The sequence below is a fragment of the Excalfactoria chinensis genome, chromosome 1 (genome assembly GCF_039878825.1).
Source record: "Excalfactoria chinensis isolate bCotChi1 chromosome 1, bCotChi1.hap2, whole genome shotgun sequence".
In the NCBI taxonomy this organism is placed as follows: Eukaryota; Metazoa; Chordata; class Aves; order Galliformes; family Phasianidae; genus Excalfactoria; species Excalfactoria chinensis.
In genome coordinates, this window is record NC_092825.1 from 67,392,678 (window position 1) to 67,414,184 (window position 21,507).

Genomic DNA, 21,507 nt, shown 5'->3' on the forward strand with positions numbered 1-21,507 from the left:
ATCTAGTTACCTTATAATGGAATAAATTGAATTTTAAATGAACGTCTGCAACAGTGAATAAGTACTTTCTAAAGATCTGATTCACGTCTGTCTGTTAGTGATCCATGAATAAAATGCATCTTTCGGAGACTAGAATATACATGATTTTATCTGAAATATCCTGAGTGAATATCAGTTACGATGCCACATAGTCCTAGATGTCCCATATGTAATGTTTTCCATCCTTGCAAGATTTCAACCATATCGTAAGTACATATTATAAGACTTTAATTCAGTAAAGTTTGTTTATGCTGTTTAACTGAAAATCAGAATAAAGCAGATGAGGAAGAAGTAGCTTCTTTAATTACCAGGAATAATTAAACACAAAACAAAGGAAAACAACCAAAACCAAAACCAGGAAAGTATTTCGCTAATTTCTTTTTTCAGAAATAATAGTTTTTTCTTGCACAGACACAAATCTGAATATCCTACTAACCATTAGAGTTGGTTCCTTTACTGTGAAGTAGAAAGCAAGTAAGAATCACATTAGGGTCTAAGCTAGGGGAATACATAGCTTAGCAAAGGTAAGGAGAGAGAATCTTCATCTCAAAAGTCTTGAGTCTAAATTGCTTCTGGTGATGTGCTTTAGACACCAGAGAATGGCTTTGGTTGGGAGGGACCTTAAAGATCATATAGTTCCAGCTTCCTCACCACCAGTGTGGGAGGTAGAGAGCAAGGGAAAAAGGCTGGTCAACTGGACTGAGCAAATCATGATTAAGACCATTAATGTAGCATTTTTCTCTGCCATCTTTCAAGGGTTTCTGCTTCTGTTATAGCCACACAAGTGTTTACAGTCTCAAGCAATATTTGTGACCAATGTAGCTTCACTGTAGGATTCAGGCAATTAAGTGTAATTTTATTGTTGTTGTTCTGAGAATGAACAACTGGTATTTTAATCTAGTATTTCCATTCAGTTGGAAATTCCTTGTTATAGTTGGGGTGGGCCACATGACTTACAAATACAGCTGTGGGAAACACTTTGAGAAACTTTTTTGTTTTGGTTGCAATTGCCAATTTGTCAAGGATTTCAAAGAGATGTCTTGTATTTGAAAAAGAAAAGAAAAGAAAAGGAGAAAAAAAAAAAAAAAGCCACATTTGAAATCAAGCAGATCTCCTGAAAAACTGCTGCTGTTTGTTTATTTGTTTGTCTGTCTGCAGCCAACATCTCTATATCCTCAACAGGACTAAAAGGGTCTGTAAAGTTTCAGCTCCCCAACATTTAGGCCTGAAGCTCAGGTTTTACAGGCCTGCAGAGCCCTGACAGGCAGACCACCTCGGAGCTGGGCAGGGACTGGAAATTCTGCATCAGAGGGAATCGCAGCAACAAAAAAAGCTGCATGTTCTTCCAGACTGGAACTAAATCAAATATCAAAAACTTCATATATTCTGCCAATAAAGTTACCGTACTGGGCATAACTTCTAGCTATGACTTTAGAGTCTATTTTTGAATAATTTGTTCATGAAGTTTGCCTGACTTTTGTTCCTATGCCTTGAAATTCCATAGCTGTTTTTGTCCATGTAAGAACTGCACTGTCAGACCAATACAAAACCCAATATATAAGAATCTTGAATCTCCAGGATCATAGCTTGATATCCTTGCCTCACCAGCATGCATAACAAAGCAGTCTCAGCCCCATATTTATGTATTCAATGTCATCAGTCTGTAAGATATGCACGCTGTATATTTCTTATAGATCTTCAGTATACCTGGGTATGTCTTTTAAGTGCTTCTGTTGGACTGGGAATAAAATTAATTTAGCAGCTTGGATTACTTTATGAAAGTTTCCTTTCCCCTTAGAAACTCCTGCATCTCTATTCTCAGTGAATGGCATTATCAGAAAACAGATGTGTATGTTTGTATCTTGTGTTTCTATCTTTTGTGTAGTCTGATTTATTTATCTGCCTTTTTTTTCCCCTATTCCCTGCTGTTTGTTATAGGAGATGATAGTGGTGGGAGGGCATTAAGCCCTAAGCTCTATTGACAGTGCTAGCCCAGAAAACAGAGTTGCATGCTAGAGGAGTGGTGAGAGCAGAGCGGACCTGTCTCCTCTAGTGGGTGACAGATGTAGAAGGACTTAAAGCCTCCTTGCTCAGAATTTTTCAACAGGAACAAGGAGACATTTTTTTCAATTCATTCAATGAAATGGAGAGGAAATTATTTTATGAGCAGAAGAACTAACAAAACTGTGTTTCCTCCTTCATTGTCTTTCTTCTCCTCTTCATTGCAGTACACTCTGTTTCTCTCTGTCCTCGGTATCTTCAGTCACTGCCATATTTCCATTTCTTCCCCAGAGTGACACTCTGAGCCTCCTTCAGTGTGTTGGACTGTTTGAACAAGGGTCAGCAAATGCTAGTATCAATTGGCCATAGGATTGTGGACTCCTAGTGTCCAGAGACTGACTTTCCTTTTCCTTTAGTGGGAGGTGCTGACTGAATTCTTATCATTCCCTGTTTAGCCACCAGCTGTGATAATGCTTACCAGATTTCAGTGTCCTAGTGTACTGTGGCAAATGTAGTTGAAGTTATGCATTTACTTCAAAAACCTTTGTAAGAAACTGCAGGGTAGACAGAGAGTTTAACTGCATTATATGCATCACCCTAATTATTAAACAAGTGACCTAGACATTCGAGATTCTGCCTAAACAATATTTTCACTCCATGAAATTTCACGAATGTCCACATGAACCTCTTTCCATGTGATTAGTACAAGTGCTAATTGCCAAATGCAGCCGCACTATCTGTTCTTGACTTACATGTGACATTCTTCTCCCATTGCTTCCATGCTCTTGTCAGCATGACTCAGGTGCAGTGCTGTCGCAGCAAGCTGGAGGAGCACTACTGTTCAGATGGGATTGAATTTGCCAACGTGCGTGAGGAGTGTGACTCACACATTGGTGAAAATTCCACCTGTGAAGCTGAATACTTTAAGGTGAGATATCAGAGCTACTCTTGTTCATCTGTTCAGAAATTGTATTAACTAGGTTAGTACTAAGGTTGATCCCACAGGTCACTGTACTCAGTCCTGATGCACATAAACAGTTCTTCCCCACCTACGCCTCTTGTCTCAGTTAAGACATTAAGCTTTGTGCTTCTTTGAGAGAACAGTCCCTCTTTGAGTGAAGCAGTCTACTTAATTATATTTTAGTGAAGACAGATGGTAAATACAAAAGGGTGGAAAGTCTCAAATGGATAATTGGCTAGGAAACTACTTTTGCATCAACACAGTGTAGGAAGGGATGGGTAAGAAACTCGGGCTCATTTCAGACTTCAGCTTTCATTAGTTTTATTGTCTAAGCTGGTGGTCCTAGGACTAGGACTGAAGTAAATCCTCACAGTGCACTTTGTAATTCCAATTAGTGTACATGTCTTTAGTTAGCTGACTTTGATTTCTAATTTAACTGAAACATCTGTGAGCTTGTAATAACAATATTTGATGCTAGAATAAAAATGCCCATCAGTGGCATCTTTAATTATGTGTTCTATCCTCCACCTTTATTACTACTGTCTTTATATCTCCTTTTTTTTTTTTTTTTTTTTTTTTTTTTTTTTTTTTTTAATGATCATAGTCTTAGCATTCTGCAGAATGTTTTTGGAAGAAAGTTATACCAGTACGTCTGTGACCTTGACCATGACCTTGACCGTGACTCAGTCATGGACAGTCTGGTCCTATAATAGATTTGTGTCAGTGGTGATGAAGATATGGTGATTTTATTACTTCACACTACTCAAAAATGCTGAATGTTTTGGTACTGTAGAATCATTGAGTCATCAAGGTTGGGAAAGACCTCCAAGATCATCCAGTCCAGTTGTCCACCTACCACTCAGTAAACCATGTTCCTTAGTACAACATCTAAATATTTCATGAACACCTCCAGAGACAGTGACTCAACTACTTGGGGCAGTCCATTCCAGTGCCTGACCACTCTTTGAGAGCAGAAGTTTTTCCTAATTCCCAACCTGAACCACCTCTGGTACAACTTGAGGTCATTCCCTCTTGTCCTGTTGCTACTTACGAGGAAGAAGAGGTTGACCCTCACCTGGCCACAACCTCATTTCAGGTAGTTGTAGAGAGCTATAAGGTCTCCCTTGAGCCTTCTCTCCTCCAGACTAAACAATCCCAGTTCCCTCAGCTGCTTCTCATAAGACTTGTGCTCCAGACCCCTCACCAGCTTTGTTTCCCTTCTCTGGAAACATTCCAGGGCCTCAATGTCTTTCTTGCTATGAAGGGCCTGAAAATGAACACAGTACTCAAGATGCAGCCTCAACAGTGCTGAATACAGGAGGACAATCACTTCCTTGCTCCTGCTGGCAGCACTATTTCTGATACAGCCAGGATGTCAATGGCCTTCTTGACTAGCTAGGCATACTGCTGGCTCATGTTCAGACAAGCATCAACTAGTACCCCCAGGACAATTTCTTATACACAGTCTTCCAGCCACTCAAAAAGCTTGTACACAAAGCCTGTAGTGTTACCTGGGGTTTTTGTGGCCCAAATGCAGGACCTGGCACTTGGACTTATTGACCTTCATTTCACTGGCCTCAGCCCAGAAATGCAGCTTGTCCAGATCCCTCTGAAGGGCCTTCCTGCTCCCAGGCAAATTGTCACTTCCCAGCTTTGTGTCATTTGCAAACTTATTGAGGGTGCAGTCAATCCTCCTGTCCAGGTCATCAGTAAAGATATCAAATAGGATCAGAATCAATACTGAACTGTGGGGAACACCACTCGTGACAGATTTCCAGCTGCATTTAACTCCCTTCATCACCACTCTCTAGGCCCAGCCTTCCTGCGAGTTCCTTACCCAGAAAAGAGTGTACCTGTCCAAGCCATGTGTTGCCAGCTTCTGCAGGATACTGTAGGAAACTGTGTCAAGGGCTTTGCTGAAGTCAAGGTAGACCATATTGATTGTCTTTCCCTCATTCACCAGGCAGGTCACTAGATCATATAAAGAGATCAGGTTGGTCAAGCAGGACCTGCTTTTCATGAACCTATTCAGTTTTAAAAACCCACCTATTACATAGAGGATGGCAGAAAATGTCTGCCTTAAAAATTGCATTGCTCTCTAAAATACTGAGTGGACCATGTTCCTGGCAGTAGGACCCTGCTGATGGTGGGGCTGTGAAGTAATCCACATTCTCGCTGTGAGCAGAAGAACAGTAACATGTTCTGTTGAGTCTGTCATTGGCTTGCCACAGACTTGTTTGTACATACATCATGATTTCTTATTCATGAGATAATAGAATCACAGAAGAGATATCTCTACTTGTTAACCGTGTGTGGGATATACCCTGCTCTGTCAAGGACTGTACACTGGGATTCTTGTACCATTAGGAAGCTTGTCCATCTCTATCTGAATACAGAAAAATACTGAAAGGTAAAGAATGAATGAACAATGACTGGGATGGCAAATACTCTGCTGATTCAAGTTCTTGCTGTTAGAGATATGTTTGTAACAGCAATACAATTCTAAACACATGCCAAAGCACAACTCTAAAACAGAATACAACTGTTCAAGGAAAATCACTTTCCTGTCAATTGACTGGTGTTTCAATATATGTTCTTGTCAGCATGAGGAAGAAGTGTTAGTGATTCTTTTTTTAAAGTCCAGTTTTCTTTAAAGATGTCAGGTTTTTATGGTGACAGCTGTATTATTAAATAAAATGGACTAAAATGTGCTGGGCCTTGATCTTTAGCCCTGGGAATAAATAACTGAACATAGCTCATGTCATGTAAGTGAAGGCTTTCCCCTGCAAAATGCATGTGTGTAGGCAGTTGTGAATGTTCTCTGACCTTTGGTAACCTCAAAATATGCTTCAGGGCTGTATGAGAGAATGTTAGTAGTCACTAGAGCTTGATAATACTTAAACAGTAGAGAAGATTGTGGACATGAGCCCATGTTTTGTCCCTGTTTAATTTACTTGTATAAACATTATCAGTTTTATTTAACATTTTTGAGCCACATTCTGTTCTTCTACTCCCTAATAGGAATATCAACATGCACATGTCTAGCTGTTGTAATATTATTGAAAATCATTTCTTTGATCCACGATGGTAATGCATGATTTATGATTTAGTATCAGTGAATAATTGAATAATTCATCTTTTTTTTTTCTTTTTTTTTTTTTTTTTTTTTTTTTTTCCTGATATTATTTTGCATCTGATGACCTGGGTTCATTCAATATATTATGTGATTATACTCTGCTGTGGTAAACTAACATTCACATCAAGCTTTTCTTACATGAACTTGGATCTCATTTTGCCTTAGTGGGTCTATTTTAGTTCAGTTTAAATAGCACAGGAAGTTTTTTGGATTTCATCTCCTTCAAGGAAACAGAAAGAGTGGTTTGGTATTGCATTTATTAGGATTAGTGGATCAAATGAAGCAGCTGGTTTGCCATTGGAAAGAAGATAAAAAGACCACGTTTGAAAACATTTCCCTCAACTTTTACACTTTGGCTGTAAGGCATCGGTAATTATGGACATAATTCTACTTCTTCAAGGTTTTTTGGAATTACAACTTCTCTTGCCTTAAAAAAGTGAATGCAAAATTGATAATAGATCTTTAAAATATTCCTCAAATGTTGTGAACAAAAGCAGGTTTTATTGCTGATACAAGAGATTTAGAAATGGAGTTAGGAAAGCTTCTACCTGTGCAGATCCTGAAAAGGGGAGACATTTGTAGATATTTCACGTTCTTTAAGATGCTTGGATATCTTTACCAGATCCTAGGTGCTTTCTTTTTCCAAAGATCAAGGTACATCAAAAATATTTTGTTTGTATATGTTAGTTGAACTTAGCATTTTCATTACCTTGGCCTACTGGTAATAGTTTTAATTTCTGTTCATCTCTTCAAAAATTATGCAAAATTCCACTTAATTGCATGTATTTTTTCTGACCATTTTTTATAGCCACCTACTGGTTAGTCTGGATTTCAGCAAGTGAGAGACCTCTTGTGGACAGACATAAAAAAAAAAAACAGTGTTACTGTACGGTTTACCCTCCAAGTTTTGGGACTTTAAACAATGACATACATAGTAAAAAAAATATTATCAAATGTAACTAATCAATAAGCTTATTAGGCACAGCAATTTCAGATGATTTCTAATCAAACAAAAATAAAACTTCAGACTTTTTATAAGTAACTGTTGCTGGACTGATGTACGGATACCAACTTAATTTTCACTCTGCTAGGCACTGGTAATTTTTCACTCAGTGCAGTCAACCACAGCAATCAGGACAGTACAGTAAAGCCTTATTTCTAAAATAACTGTATGGCATTGCAGCATGTACTTATTCCTTTCAGTGAGAGGGCAAAATATGAGAGAAGTGGAGGGATCATAGGAATAAAGGTGGGACACAGATTTCCATCACAGAAAGCTTAAGGTTGAAAGGGGCCTCTGGAGGTCATTTTATCCAATCCTAGCATGAAGATCAAGTCATGTCTTTGATGCCGCATGGACTTTTGCAGGTGAGAGACAAAGCAAAAATATTTGAGGCTATTATCAGGATCACTTAAAAAGCAAAAACTTTGAGGCAGAGAAAACGTGGCATTCAGTGATTCTAGCAAATGAGTAGATGGTCTGCCTCTAGACAGCTGGCAGCCTTTGGAAAATGGCTGCAAGCACAATAAGAACTGAACTAATACTGTCTCTAGACTGCATTTCAATCTAAAGGATTAAAGGCTATCAAAATAAACTAACAACCCAGGAAAAAAAACATTAGTGTGAAAAAGAAAATATTGAGATTAATTTTATCAGAATAGTGCTAGTTATAATGACATAATACCTAGTGTCTTGGCATACCAGAGCGCTCTGTGAATACTGGTTAAATAAGCTTTATTGTTGTTATATTATTACCATTCCACTGTGGAAGAACAGAAACTAAAAAAGGAGAATTAAGTGACCTTCCAAGGTGATTATGCAAGTATACAGGATTCTGAGTGTGCTCTGAGTATGAGGCCATCCATCAGCTTCTTCATCTTACTTCTGTAGCTGAACAAGAAATCTTAGGCTTTAGAACTTCCAGTACAAAATATTTTAGGGTCAATATTAAAAGCCACCTATGATAAATATCAGTTAAGAAAATGTTTGACACTTTCCACATCTATGTAATTTTGCCATGGTATATGAACCTAAATTATTATCGTTATCAAGATGTTAAATCAAGATGGATAGTGCACAGTTAAATATAGGCTTAAACAAATGTGCAATTATTTTAAATGAGGATTCGGTTTCTAGCAGACATTGCAAGACATAGCAGGCTCTACAGTTGAAAATTCACATTAGCTGGAGACAGAGATTTTTTAAGTGCTGTCTCAGCCTGAAGGAGATAAAGAACATAAGGTTATTCAGCACTTCATGAACAGCAAGATGAATGATCACTCCCTACACAAACATCCAGAGGAACTCTGTAACTCCCAGTTTGAGCATTCTGTGACAAGGCAGATAAGTAGATGTGAGTTACTTTGTATGCCTACCAGTAGAAGCCAGTGAGGATATCCAGACGGATGTAATAGGACAATTTGGCAAATTATCAGCTGTAACTCAGTGTTTGGTTGTCAAAAATACATTATCTTAAGCCAAGCAATGAATCTTCAGCTCAGTTTTAATTTCTGTATCCTAGAAAATGTTTGCAAAAATTGGAAATCCACCAAAATTTTAGACATGTTTAAAACTTTGAGAAGGATGCCTCAGGAAAGTATCAGACAACTTAGACAAAGTAAATATCCAGAAATGTGGCAATCCTTGGAAAAAAAAGACATCAAGTCTTTATTTCTAATACAATCCAGAATATGAAAATATCCCAGACATGTTGGTGATGAAGCCAAAGCATCCACCACTGCAAAATAAATAAGAAGAAACAAGGAGAAAATATTATTTTACCTTCGTGATACTTTGTGCTTTAAATGAGCATTTTGCTGCTGTGTAATGAGAGAAACATGCATGCAATGCCCTCTATGGGAAAACTGAGAATACAGGCAGTTCCAAAGTAGTGAAAGAAATGTAATGGTTACCTTCTTTTCAGTAAGTGAGGTGCTTAAATTTACAGAAATCTGCTTTGCTGTTTATTTGTTTATTCCATCTGCTCTGTTTAAGGGTGAAGGTTACTTTTGGTTTTTTTTCAAGCAAAAAAAGAGTCCGGAAGAATAATAAAGTTAATAATAAAAGCTTAAATCTACTTTTCATGTGACAGGAGTTAGCAGATACCAATTGCAAAGAAACAAATATTGTTGCCACTTTCTAAAAGCAAAAAAGAATAGCAAATAAGTTAGCAATGTCCCTTCAATAAAAAATTGAGTAACTTCCCCTGTGTTTACTTCTGCAGTGTATTCCTGGGCTGTAGTTTAGTGAGTCTGGAAGGTGTGGGTCATGTTTAATTGCTGGAAGTTGTGTCAGTACTGTGATGCTCTTAAATAATACTAGACAGTGTGGTTTGTTCTTCAGAGCAGAGTAGCTTCTTTTTCTGACCTGTTAATACTAGCTTTGGATGAATCATGCTTGCTTGCTTGCTTGTTTGTCTGTTAGTTTTGAGAAGGATGCACTTTATTGATCATTCCCCAATTTAAGGAACTGAACACAAAAGGGACATGGAGATGTTAACAGTTCCAGCTGTTCACTGGTGTTTGAAACTGGGGTGTGCAGGCAGAGAACCATATGCACAGGTGGACGGTTCTGGTCGTCCACAACACCATACTGCTGTATTTGTATACAACATTCACGTACACAAGTTACTTATGAGATCTAGATTCAAGTACTAAGTTTGGCTCTATGTAAGCAGATCCAGAGCTCGCTGAATTCAACTACAGATTAAAATATGTGAGGCTAAGTAAAGCAGAAGTTGCTGAGGAATTTGCAGAAAAGTTTCGATCAGTTTGCCAAGGTGAGATAACACTATTTATACTACTGAGAAAACTTGCAGTGATTTGTTTGGGCCTAAGACATGACTCTCCTATATTTTTAAAACAGAAATGTTGTTACTGTTGTCTAATGGGAAAGACTGCACAAGTTCAAGGCCAGAGCTGTGAACCCAACCTGAAGATAGGATACCAATGTGGAATTGTCTTCAGAGCTTGTTGTGTGAAGGGTCAAGAAGGCACAGATGTGTCCATCAGTGATGATGCTCCTAAAAAGGAACAAGGTATGTTGCAAGTTATTTGAGACTGAGACAGAAAATGATATGGGTTACAAAGAATGCTTGTATTTGAAAGAATTTCTGCTGTAATTCCTCTAATTTGAGATCTCTTTTAGTGATACATGTACATTGGAGCTCATTTTTTGTCTAGTCATGGCTGAAATGTATATTCCAAGAAGCTAAACTATTGATGCTTTTAATTGGATTTAAAAGCCAAATGGACTTTACCAGCTATGTGGAATTCAAATGTTTCTTTTTGTGTGAGAAACATACCCACAGATTTGAAATGTTGGGAGGACTGATCATTTCTAAACAACATGGTGTCTGCATTTATTTGATGTTGTCAGAGGAGAGGAAGATCTAGACAGCAGCAGCTCTTGTCACACCTGTCTATACCTAGTCCACAGATCTGAAGAGAATCAGCAGACTTATTCTTACAGACCTGTTTTTGTCTTTTTTTCATCTTTCACTCAACAAACTTAACTGAAACTGCAGAAAAGTCATGCTGTAGAATGTTGCCCCCTTCACAGACAGCTGAGCACTGAAAATATGCTCTCTGGCTTGTAGATCATCAGTAGCAGGTTTTAAAAAGGGACTACTTAAACTCAAACCCCACTGCCGCTACATGCACTAGTGTGCCTGAGCCAGTGTGTTATCAGAGCCAGTGTGTTTCAGATCTTTGAAACTTTGCTTATGTCAGTGTACATCCTTATCAAGTAACCTTTAGAAGTAGCCTGCCAATTTCTTTGTGTACTGTCACAGCAGGGAAATTGCCCCTGTCCATTTGCTCTGGCTGAAGGGCATGTAACTGCAGGGTAGATACCTTGCACCTAGCTTACTGTGTCAATACTAAGAATTTGCAGACTCAAATTATTTGCATGTCTGGAGAAATATATCAATACCTGAAAATGCAGAATTGCAAACACAACATGCAGTATTTCCTCACTTACTCCCATGGGCAATTCTCACTCACAAAGACCCTTGATATGAAGACATCAGAAAGAAAGGCAGGACAAAATTCTCATCACTAAGAGACAGCCACGTGGATGAACATATGAGAAATATCCTGTAAGTCAAAGAATCTATGCCAAAAAAAGGCAGAGCAAACAACATGAATGGACACCTCTCTTTGATTTTGTAATACAGCACCTTGTGTTTCCATTGTGCAATAGCAAGGCACACAGGGGTTATGCTGCAGAGTGACTCCATATATGATACCTTCTTGGTCACGTAAAGAGAAATCTCTGATACTGTGTCCCAGGAGTACTCTATCAAGTCAGACCAGACTTGAGCAAACTATTTACAGTAGTTTCTGCGTGACCAAAATGTACCATTATGGCTTAAGTGGTCTGTGTACCAACTCAGCCTTGTGCACACAAACTTACTTCCACATCCATGATGTAGTATTTTCTTGTAAGTGACCATGGGTTGAAAGGCACATGGACAAGTACTGAAATGTGACTAAGCTTCCTATTCAATAACCAGAGTATTTTGAGATTGTGTTTTTACACACATCACTACAAGCCTACCATTCCCAAAGTAGTGGGGATTGGGGAAGTCCATTAGCTAATTCTTTGGCCAAAAATGGGGATTTGGAGAGTGGATGTATCCAGCCGTTCTGTGCCTTTCATGTAGAGGGAAATAACTCTCAGGACACATGTATGCGGCTAATGTATTGCTGATCATGAAGTATAGTTGGAAGAATGCTATAATTAGGTTCCCAAATGTTGGGTGTGGAGTTTTTTTTGGAATGGAATCTAAATAAATAACTGAGGTTAATCTGATTTTCATTAAAACTGTAAGTACCCCAAGCTACTGGAAAGTCAGTGGAAACCAAGCATGCCTCAACAACATGTTTTATGAAAATCAGGTTAAGCATGGTTAAAAGCCTAATGGTAAGAACCTGCATTTGAAAATCTCAGCCCATATATAATCTATGATCACAGCACGACTTTCATACTGAATTGGTCATATGGAAAATACCCCATGGGCATATGCATTTGAATGTCAAATTTAAGTATGAAATAGCTGTAAGATATGCAAATAATGCTCTTTAATTTTGTCCTGTTGTATCCCAAAGCTCTGGTCTGAACCCCATCCCAAGCAGGCAGCTTTTTACTGTTAGAAGAAAAGTGCTTTCTCTTCTAATGCCTCTCTCTCCTCTTTTTAGTTGAAATTTCAAAGGAGGAACTAGACCAAGAAGATCCTTATCTACATGATGGCTGCAGAGGTAAGTCACATGACTAGTCCTGTTAGCCAGGTCTTTTGTGATTGCCTCCAATAAAGTTTAGCAGACTTAGATGTAGTGATTAGTCAAAACCTTTTGCTTAAGCTAGTTTTGAGTAAAAATAACAGAATCAGAATCCTTTTAAAGAAATAGTAGACCATTATGGGATGCCTCAGTTGCTCTAAAGGAAGACATTGTCTATCGTGGTGAAATTAAAACTCACCCAGATGAAGCTTGGACAATACATTTAACTTTCTAGTTGATAATACTTCTGTTATGTTACTTACTGGATGCACGAAGAACTCTGGATTCTTAAGACTATGTAAATGCTATATTACATATGTGAGTTCTCTTGGGATGATCAGAATGATTGGATACAAAATGGGACTTGTTTCCTTTTAAGATGCATCTCTTGAAAAAAAGGAAGAAAACTGTTTCGTGTCCTCATTAATTGAACAGTTCTGTCTTGTGGGAAGAATATGTTGTTGGGTTATTGTTCTGCTAAGTATTCTGATTTACTGCTTGTCACACGTGATTTATATGTCTATAAACTTAAAACAGCAGTGATGTATTATGTTCTACAAGCATTTCAGAACTAAGTAATGTATTTAGGTTAAAATCAATTTAATGGACTTCAATTCCAGTTGAGAGATGATTTACTGTGCTGCATGTTGGATTGCTATTAAATTCTAGAGAAGTTGGAAATGTGTATTAGGTCATTAGCTAGTCAAAGCCAACACTAGCACTAACTCTTGTCTCTAGCTGCCAGTGATGTACAAGAGATGACATAAAAAATGAGTTACATATTTTCCTAGCATTATATCTTTATGTAGTCAGTTTGTTGCGTTTGTCAGTTAATCAACTGTCTTCGAGAGACATATTGTTGTGACTAATTACAAATGAGAGTTTCTGTCTGCAGTATATTTTCTGATAAACTTGGCAAGCTAAAATTACTTGTGATTTTCTAAGCTTCACCAGAGGGAAACGTAAATTTATTAAGAAGTAGAACTTCCAATAGTTTGTTTTGGATCACTGTCATGACACATGAGGAAATAAATTATATTATTTCACCATCTCAACAACAGATTTTACATTGCTTAACTGGAGCTCACATTATCAGCAGAGGTACAAAAAGCAGTTGCTGGCCATCTCATCTCAAGACTATTCCGTGTAGTGTCATTGCCTTTGCCAGTGCTTTGTCTGAAAAACTACTTTTCTGTTTTCTGTTAATGGCTCTCATTAGAAACTGTGATCATTTTAAAATTTGTTTTCTTTAATTCACTTGAAAGTTTTAGCTATGATAGCTGCGTTTGCCCACATTGGTTGTGCTTATCTCAAACTTTTTGTTTAATGCCCATCCAACCATTCTCTTGAAAAATAAAAGAAGATAGATTTGTAGTGAAAGTCTGTACTAATATCATCAATATTGTTAAAACAAATAGTTGGAAGTATGTAACCCTTTTTCTGTTCTGAGAATATTAAAAGGAGAGGCACCTTCATCCCTGGTGACCCACAAAAATAGGTCTCTGCTTCAGTCCCTACTCTCCAGCTTCAGATACGAAGCTTTTACCGCTATAGACAGTCATGATACCAATGACCAAGACCTGCAAAAAGAAACCATACCATCAACTTGCAGTGGATATCATAAAAAGAAACACTATGTGCTTATAGTGGATAACTCCCTGTTAAAAGACACTGAAGCTTCCCTCTGCTGACCTGACAGGGAGTCTCAGGAGGTCTGCTGCCTCCCTGGAGCCAAGACAGGGGATGCTGCTGCACCTTATCAAGAGCAAAGACTACTGTCCACTATTGCTCTTTCCTTTGGACTTGAACTGGAATCTGGAACATGGGCAGAATTGAAGAAGATTATGAAGCCATGGGAACACAAATGAAGAACACTGATGCCCAACTCTTCATTTTTTCTAGTTGGAGTAAAGAGGGAAGCCAGAAATAGATATATACTGTACATCAAGTCCTATCAGCTCCTGGCTAGGTGGTTGATGCTGGCATGAGAGTTTTGAGTTTTATGACAGTAAGAATTTCTATGAAGATTATAACCTATCAGGGAGGTGTGTGATCCACTTGTCTAGAAGAGGCAGGGCAATTTTTGGCAGTAGGCTGGCTGACTTAGTGAAGTGGGCTTTAATCTGAAGGACTTGGCATGTGTATGCTCATGCTACTGCTACCAATTGGGAATCAGCCAGGCTGACCAAAACAGTGACAAATTTTCCATAGCAGCATCCTGTGACATGAGCCAGAAGGTCAGCCACCTCAAGGGTTTGTACAGCTGTGGAGGATCCTCTTGCATCCCTCTAGGGAAACATGCATCCTAGACTGTTTTCTTCTCTGATGTGCCTGTATATCAATGCGATTGGGAATAAATAGGAAGAATTAGAGATCTCTGTGTGATCACAGGGCCACAATTTCATTGTGATTACATAGACATAGTAGGACAGCTTGCATGACTGAAATGTCATGGATGGTCATGTATATTTTAGGAAAGACAGACCAGCAAGGCAGGGTCGTAGAGTTGCTCCTTATGTGAGAGAGCAACTGGAATGTATCAAGCTCTGCCTAGGGATTTATGTTGAATGGGTGGAGAATTTAAGGGTAAGAATTAGGTGGCAGGCTATCGTGGGTGATACCATTTTAGGTGTTTACTATTAGGCTGCCTGATCAGATGGAAGAAGTTGGCCTTCTACGGACAGCTGAAAGTAGCCTTATGATCAGAGGCACTGGTTCTCATGGGGGACTTCAGTCACACTGATATTCGCTGGAAAAACAGTACTTCCAGGCACACACAGTCCAGCAGATTCCTGCAGCGTGAGGACGATAAGCTTCTGATGCAGGTGGTGGAGGAGCCAATGAGGAGATGTGTGCTGCTCGACATTGCTCTTTAAAACAAGGAAGAACTGGTTAGGAATGTAAAGCTTGGGGGCAGCCTTGAGTGCAACAATCAGCAGATACTGGAGTTCAGGATTTTTTATAGGAGAGGCAATAAGTAGGATTGCAACCCTGGATTTCAGGAGAGCCAGTTTTGACCTCTGCACACCTTCTTTGCTTCAGTCCGTACTGCTGAGACTGTCCTTAGAGAATCTCAAACCCTGGAGATAAGAAAGAGCGTCTGGGAAAAGAATGACTTCTCCTTGGTTGAGGAGTATCTGGTTAGAAATCATCTAGACAAACTCTACACACACAGATCCAGGGGTCCTCATTGGATGCACCCATGAATACTGAGGGAGCTGGCAGATGTGATTGCCAGGCTGCTCTCTTGAAAGGTCATGAGGAATGTGAGAGGTGCCTTATCTCCATCCCTAGGAAGATGATGGAACAGCTTATTCTAGATATCATCTCCACGCAAGTGGAAGAAAAGGAGGTTATCAAGAGTAGTCAGCATGGATTCACAAAGGGAAAATCATGATTGACTTCCGTGATGTCGTGCCTACCTGGGTAGATGAGGGGACAGCAGTGAATGTTGTGTTCCTTGACTTCAGCAAGATTTTTGACACTGTCTCTCACAACATCCTTGTAAGTAAGCTTAGAAAGTGTGAGATAGAGGCATAGACAGTGAGGTGAGTTGAGAACTGGCTGACTGCAGAGCTCAGAGGGTTGTGATCAGTAACACAGAGTCTAATTTTAGTCCTGTAGCTACTGGTGGTCCCCAGGGGTTGCTCCTGGGTCTGGTCTTGTTCGTCATCTTCCTCAATTATCAGAATTAAGGGATAGAATGCATCCTCAGCAAGTTTGCTGATGCAAGTCTGGGAAGAGTGGTTGACAAACCACAAATCTGGGCAGGCTGGAGAGTCAAGTGGAAAGGAACTTTATGAGATACTACAAGAGCAAGTGCAGAGTCCTACACATGGGGGGAATAATTGCAAACATCAGTACAGGTTAGAGGCTGACCTGCTGTTGTGAGCTGTGCAGGGAACCTAGGTGTCCTGGTGGACGACAGGTTGACTGTGAGCCAGCAGTGTGTTCTTGTGGCCAGGAAGGCCAGTGGTATCCTGGGATGCACTAAAATGACAGTGGCCAGAAGGCTAAGAGAAGTTCTCCTCCTTGTCTACTCTGCCCTCGCAAGGCCACAGCTGTGTCCGATTCAGGACTCTTCAGTTCAAGAAAGACAGGGAAATTCCAGGGATAGTCCAGCAGAGGGCACTAAAGATGATCAGGAACCTGGTGCATTTTCCTTATGAGGAAAGGCTGAAAGACCTGAGACGTTTCACCCTGGTGAAGTCTGAGAAAGGATCTTATCAGTGCTTATAAATATCTAAATCAAGTAGATGAGGCCAGGCTCTTTTCAGTGGTGCCTAGCAACAGAGAGAAAAAAAGCGTGACAGAAGTGAGAAGGGAGGGGGCAATGGGCACAAACTTGGGCATAAGAAGTTCCATACAAACTTTTCTACTGTAAGGGTGATGGAGCACTGGAACAGGCGCCCCAGAGTGGCTGCAGATTCTCCTTGCTTGGAGATATTCAGAACCCACCTGGATGTTTTCCTGTGTAACCTACTGTAGAGAACCTGCTTTAGCAGGGGGGTCAGACTAAATGATCTGCAGACACCCTTTCCAACTCCTATAATTATGTGATTAATTTATTTCTGAACAAGATCAGATAAGCCAAATTTTGTGTAAATCTTATAGTGTCCTCTCTTTCTGTTGCCAGAACAAACCTAGCTTTCTTCCACATTCTTTGTGGAGGTATCTGAGCTCCCAGTGTTTTCACTTTGTGTTCTAAAAATGATGAGTTATGAGCAACTGTTTAATTTACTTCCTTCTTGTATTCTTTATTGATAAAATGAATCAGTAATTTCAAACACTTCCTCCAGTGTTTAGTCCTTTCCTTCTTTTATATATGTGTATGTCTATTTACTTTTGGAATAAACCAATAAGCAACCTGTAAATCAGTGGTTTGATTCAGTCCCTTTAATGAGCCTTCTAATTTTATAAGACTTCTTAAAATCTAATTAGGTGGTGGTCCCTGCTCTCAGCAGTGCAGAGACACAGGATCCAGTTACGTCTGCTCATGCTTTGTTGGATATCAGCTTCAACCAGATGGTGTCAACTGTGAAGGTAAAAGAACTAAAAATATTTCCTTGGTGATTATCAACATGTTTATTTTAAAAGAGCAAGAATAGATTTAAAGGAAAAGAAAAAGAAATCCAGTCAGAAGAGATCAGAATATTCTTACATATACTTATCCCAGGTGGGGAAGGATGTGAGATCTTAAAAAGTTTGTTTAAAGAGGAAGTTGGAAATAATTTGAAGGTGGAATGTTAGATTAATAGAGCAAGTGGAGGATTCAGAGTAGAAAAGACCCAGGAGATGTTGAACTTTTTATTGTGAGTAAAACAAACAAAAACACGTTTTCTTTTACTGTAGTTTATAGTGAATTATATACTACAGTAAACTGTAAGACAGATGAAATAGAGTAGAATTGTTCAGCCTGCTGACAGGAAGTTTGAAAGTTGTTGATACTGTTAATCATAGGGGGATACTTGATCTATTCAATAATAAAAGGTGTTACTAATCAGGAGTGCCTTTTTCTCTCATTGACTGAAGATGGATTCTAAGTAGACCCGATACAAAATTCAGAGTTATAAATTAGATACTGATGATTGCTCAGATTAACACTAGCCCAGTGTGAAATATAAAATCGAAGAACTTTTACATTTGACACCTATGGGTGCCAAATACTCTCATAGATTGCAAAAGAAAATGAAAAATTTCCAAAATAAATGTTCTTCAGTAGCTAGAAAGTAGAAAGTGGAGAGTTGCCGTCTGTGGGTAGAGCAGTCCCTAGGCCATGCGTGGGTGGAATCCAGAGCAAAGTAAATGTTTCTGAAAGTTAGCCTTATTCATGAAGTCACTCTAGTTATCTCCTATTAGGCACAGCCAGATAGTTGTTGGTCCTTTGCTCTCATTTAGTACAACTTCTTTCCATTCTCAAATACAGTGAGCCAGCAGTTGTTGGTCCTGTTAACTGTGGGATCAAATTGTCTTTACTGACTAGCAGTCTTGAGAACACAGGTGAGCAGACATGCTGTGAGCTTGTGAGTTTGTATCCTTATGCTAAGAATAATGACTGCTTGAAGCTGCTTGAAGGTATGCCCACAACTACCCTTTAACCTAACCTTTTCACTCTCTCTCTCTCTTTTTTTTTTTTTTCTTTTCTTTTTGTTTGTCTCCTGTTTTTCATATTCTAGATATTAACGAGTGTATCACTGGGACACACAGCTGTGGGATTGGACAAACTTGTGTCAATACGTTGGGATCTTTTCGTTGTCAGCGGGACACGAGCTGTGGAACTGGTTATGAGCTAACTGATGACAGTCGTTGCAAAGGTATGTCCTGGGCAGAGAAACTGAAATCTTCCACTTGTGTAAAAAGAAAGAAAGAGTGACCAAGTATTTCAAATTGGTAAGGCAGATGCAGCCTTTGTCCTCAGGAGGTTTAAATTTGTTACCGAGGGATTCAGTTCTTAAGCACAATGTTCTTAAGGATGTAAAACTTGAAAAAACAAACAAACAAAAAGGTTAAATCTAGTGTTGTTGACTAGCTATGTTTGAGGAAAAAAAAGAAAAAAGAAATAAAAGGGGGAGGGGGCAATAGGCTTTTATGTTTATTCGATAAATGACTGATTCCAAGTTTCGTCTAACTCAAAATGCACAGTTATGTACATCCATGCTACCTTTGCAGAGATACAAATTAGCAGCAAACTCTATTTGTTGTAGAACTGATTTTCACCATAAGGAAGTATGTTCCTCTAGAGCTTAGAACTGTTTAAAAACAGACTGTAATTTCATTGCATTGAGTAAGTGAACTTTGCCAGAATTCTGGGTAAGGTTTTATTATAGGAACTGATCAGTGAAGTGTATTAGAGTAGAGGGACGGGTGAGAACAGAAATAAAAAGACCTGATGAACAAACTCTAACAGAAAACTCAGAAAATATGCAGATGATAATTTTCAAAGTATTATGATCTAACTTTGCTCTCTTTCAAATAAAATTTCTACTGATATAAATTACATCAGTTTTATGCCAACAAATTGCTTACCAGCAAGTATTAACAATATTTCTCTCATGTAAAAGTGGGAGTACAGCCATTAAATTATGCATGCTGTTAGCTTTAGAAATTTCCTATCTGGGTAAGATAGGATAATTATTAACATTATGCTAATAGTAATGAAATTAGAAGAGGAATGATCTTAGTATATAATTTTTGAAAGCCTCGTAAAATGACATGTAAAATGCTTGTATCATTACTGAATTGAGCAACATATAAAACTCTGCTGATTTACCCCAATTCAGCATTAAACCATCAAAAATTTAAAGCAGGCTCCATAATTATTTTCTTAATCTCGCAGGATTTAGTGGTTTGCCTCTCTTGTTTAGTCCACTGCATTGATGGGAAAGATAAGGCATCCTATAGCTCGGGATTGCCTTCATTTTGATAATTTCAGGAGATTTCTTCCCACTGCAAGGTGGCAAACATAAGATTTTAGTTATTTGCATGCAGACTAGGTTTAATTCCTGGATGAAGTCTTGTTATTCCTTATTTGTTTTGTCTGAATGATAATTTTTTCACAAATATTTGTTTTCTATGATGAAGTAGAATGGAATATTGAAGTGCACAGAAATCATATGCATTTTAAAGCAGAATAATTTAAGGAGACCTTAATATGGATGGGAATCAAGGCCAACTAATTTCCTTTTGAAAGAAATGAACGTCTACATTGAGCCTAATGTTAAAATTAACTCTTGGACGTGTAATCAAATTGCACTGACTTCAAAGTTTAGCCTATGCGTAAGCACAGTGCTGAAACAAGACTGAACGCTGCTGAACATGGTGCTTCAGATACTCTATAGTAATTTTGAAACTTATAGTTGTGAGAGTATGCAATGGTATAGTAAACACATACACACACGTATATGCTTTTTTCCTGAGATTCTGTTTTAGGCAACAGATTGATTCTGGTTCATTGCACTGAACTGCATGAGATGTGCTGTGGATTTAACCTGTCTGACATTTTAAATTGTGTGCTGTGTTTTAAATGCATTGAAAATGTTTGTCAACCTCCTAACGATTTTTTTTTGTGATGTACCAGATATTGACGAATGTGAGACTGGTACTCATAACTGCCCCCCCGATTTTATCTGTCAGAATACTCCAGGATCTTTCCGTTGCCGACCCAAACTACAGTGCATGAATGGGTTTATACAAGATGCTCTAGGCAACTGTATTGGTAAGATATACTCTTATCTCAGCGAATGCTTAAGTGCTGCTTAAGAAATAAATTATAGCTTCATTGGGTAAGTTCTGAGCTTCTCAAGTCATTTTTCATGCATGTATGTATTTTTCTATTATGTGTTTTTCTCTTCTTTAAAGATATAGGTTGGTCCTGCAGGTAACATTTACGGAAAAAAAAAAAAAACAAACTTCTGAATACGACTTAAATACTGAATCTATGAGATTTAAGTACTTAAATTATGTGGCTGTGTTTGAATTTTGGTTAAGTCTTTGGGTTTTTTTATCTGGAGAAGAAAAATCAGGAAAAAAAGAAGTGATATGTTTGATCTCCCACCATCCAAAAGACTTTAGCTAGAGTGTAGTACAAAAACTGTAAATTTTGATATCCTCTGTAACAGCTACATCTATACTAGCATGCAGAAGTTCTACAGGCATATATGTGTATGTAGGTCCTAGTAGACCTATCCCCATTTAGTTATGGCTTATGAAGGATCTTACTGTGTACAAGTGATGGTCCAGTCATAATACACTGTAGAGAGTGTATTACATATACACTTATTTTAAAGACTGCTTATGAACTACTGTGCTAATTCCTTGTTTCCAAGACCTGTCAAATTATTGTGAGACTTCTATAAAATAGAATTAGAACCTTTCTGTAAATACTCTACAATTACTACTTTCCAGCAGGCTCTAAATGAAATTGTCTCATGTGACCTACTGATCTATCAGTTACTCCCTTAAGTATTATTTTCAAGTCTCAACCTAACTAAATTACCCCAGCGGCAAAGCATGTTTTGAACTTGTGGAACTGGCTGAGCAGCAGCAGCTGCCAGTTCTAGCTCATTGTCAGTCCCATGTTCTCCTGACC

At 38.5% G+C, this 21,507-nt stretch overlaps 1 protein-coding gene across 2 annotated transcripts in view; it reads left to right on the plus strand.

Moving 5' to 3' along the window:
• FBLN1 (fibulin 1) overlaps positions 1–21,507 on the plus strand; it is an 83,078-nt gene that overhangs the window by 18,982 nt on the left and 42,589 nt on the right. For both annotated transcript variants that reach the window (XM_072334605.1, XM_072334596.1), the window contains exons 3-8: positions 2,833–2,968; positions 10,003–10,174; positions 12,339–12,398; positions 17,361–17,462; positions 18,596–18,733; positions 20,497–20,634. In XM_072334605.1, the coding sequence (XP_072190706.1) occupies positions 2,833–2,968; positions 10,003–10,174; positions 12,339–12,398; positions 17,361–17,462; positions 18,596–18,733; positions 20,497–20,634 (746 nt within the window). The remainder of the gene's footprint in view (positions 1–2,832; positions 2,969–10,002; positions 10,175–12,338; positions 12,399–17,360; positions 17,463–18,595; positions 18,734–20,496; positions 20,635–21,507) is intronic.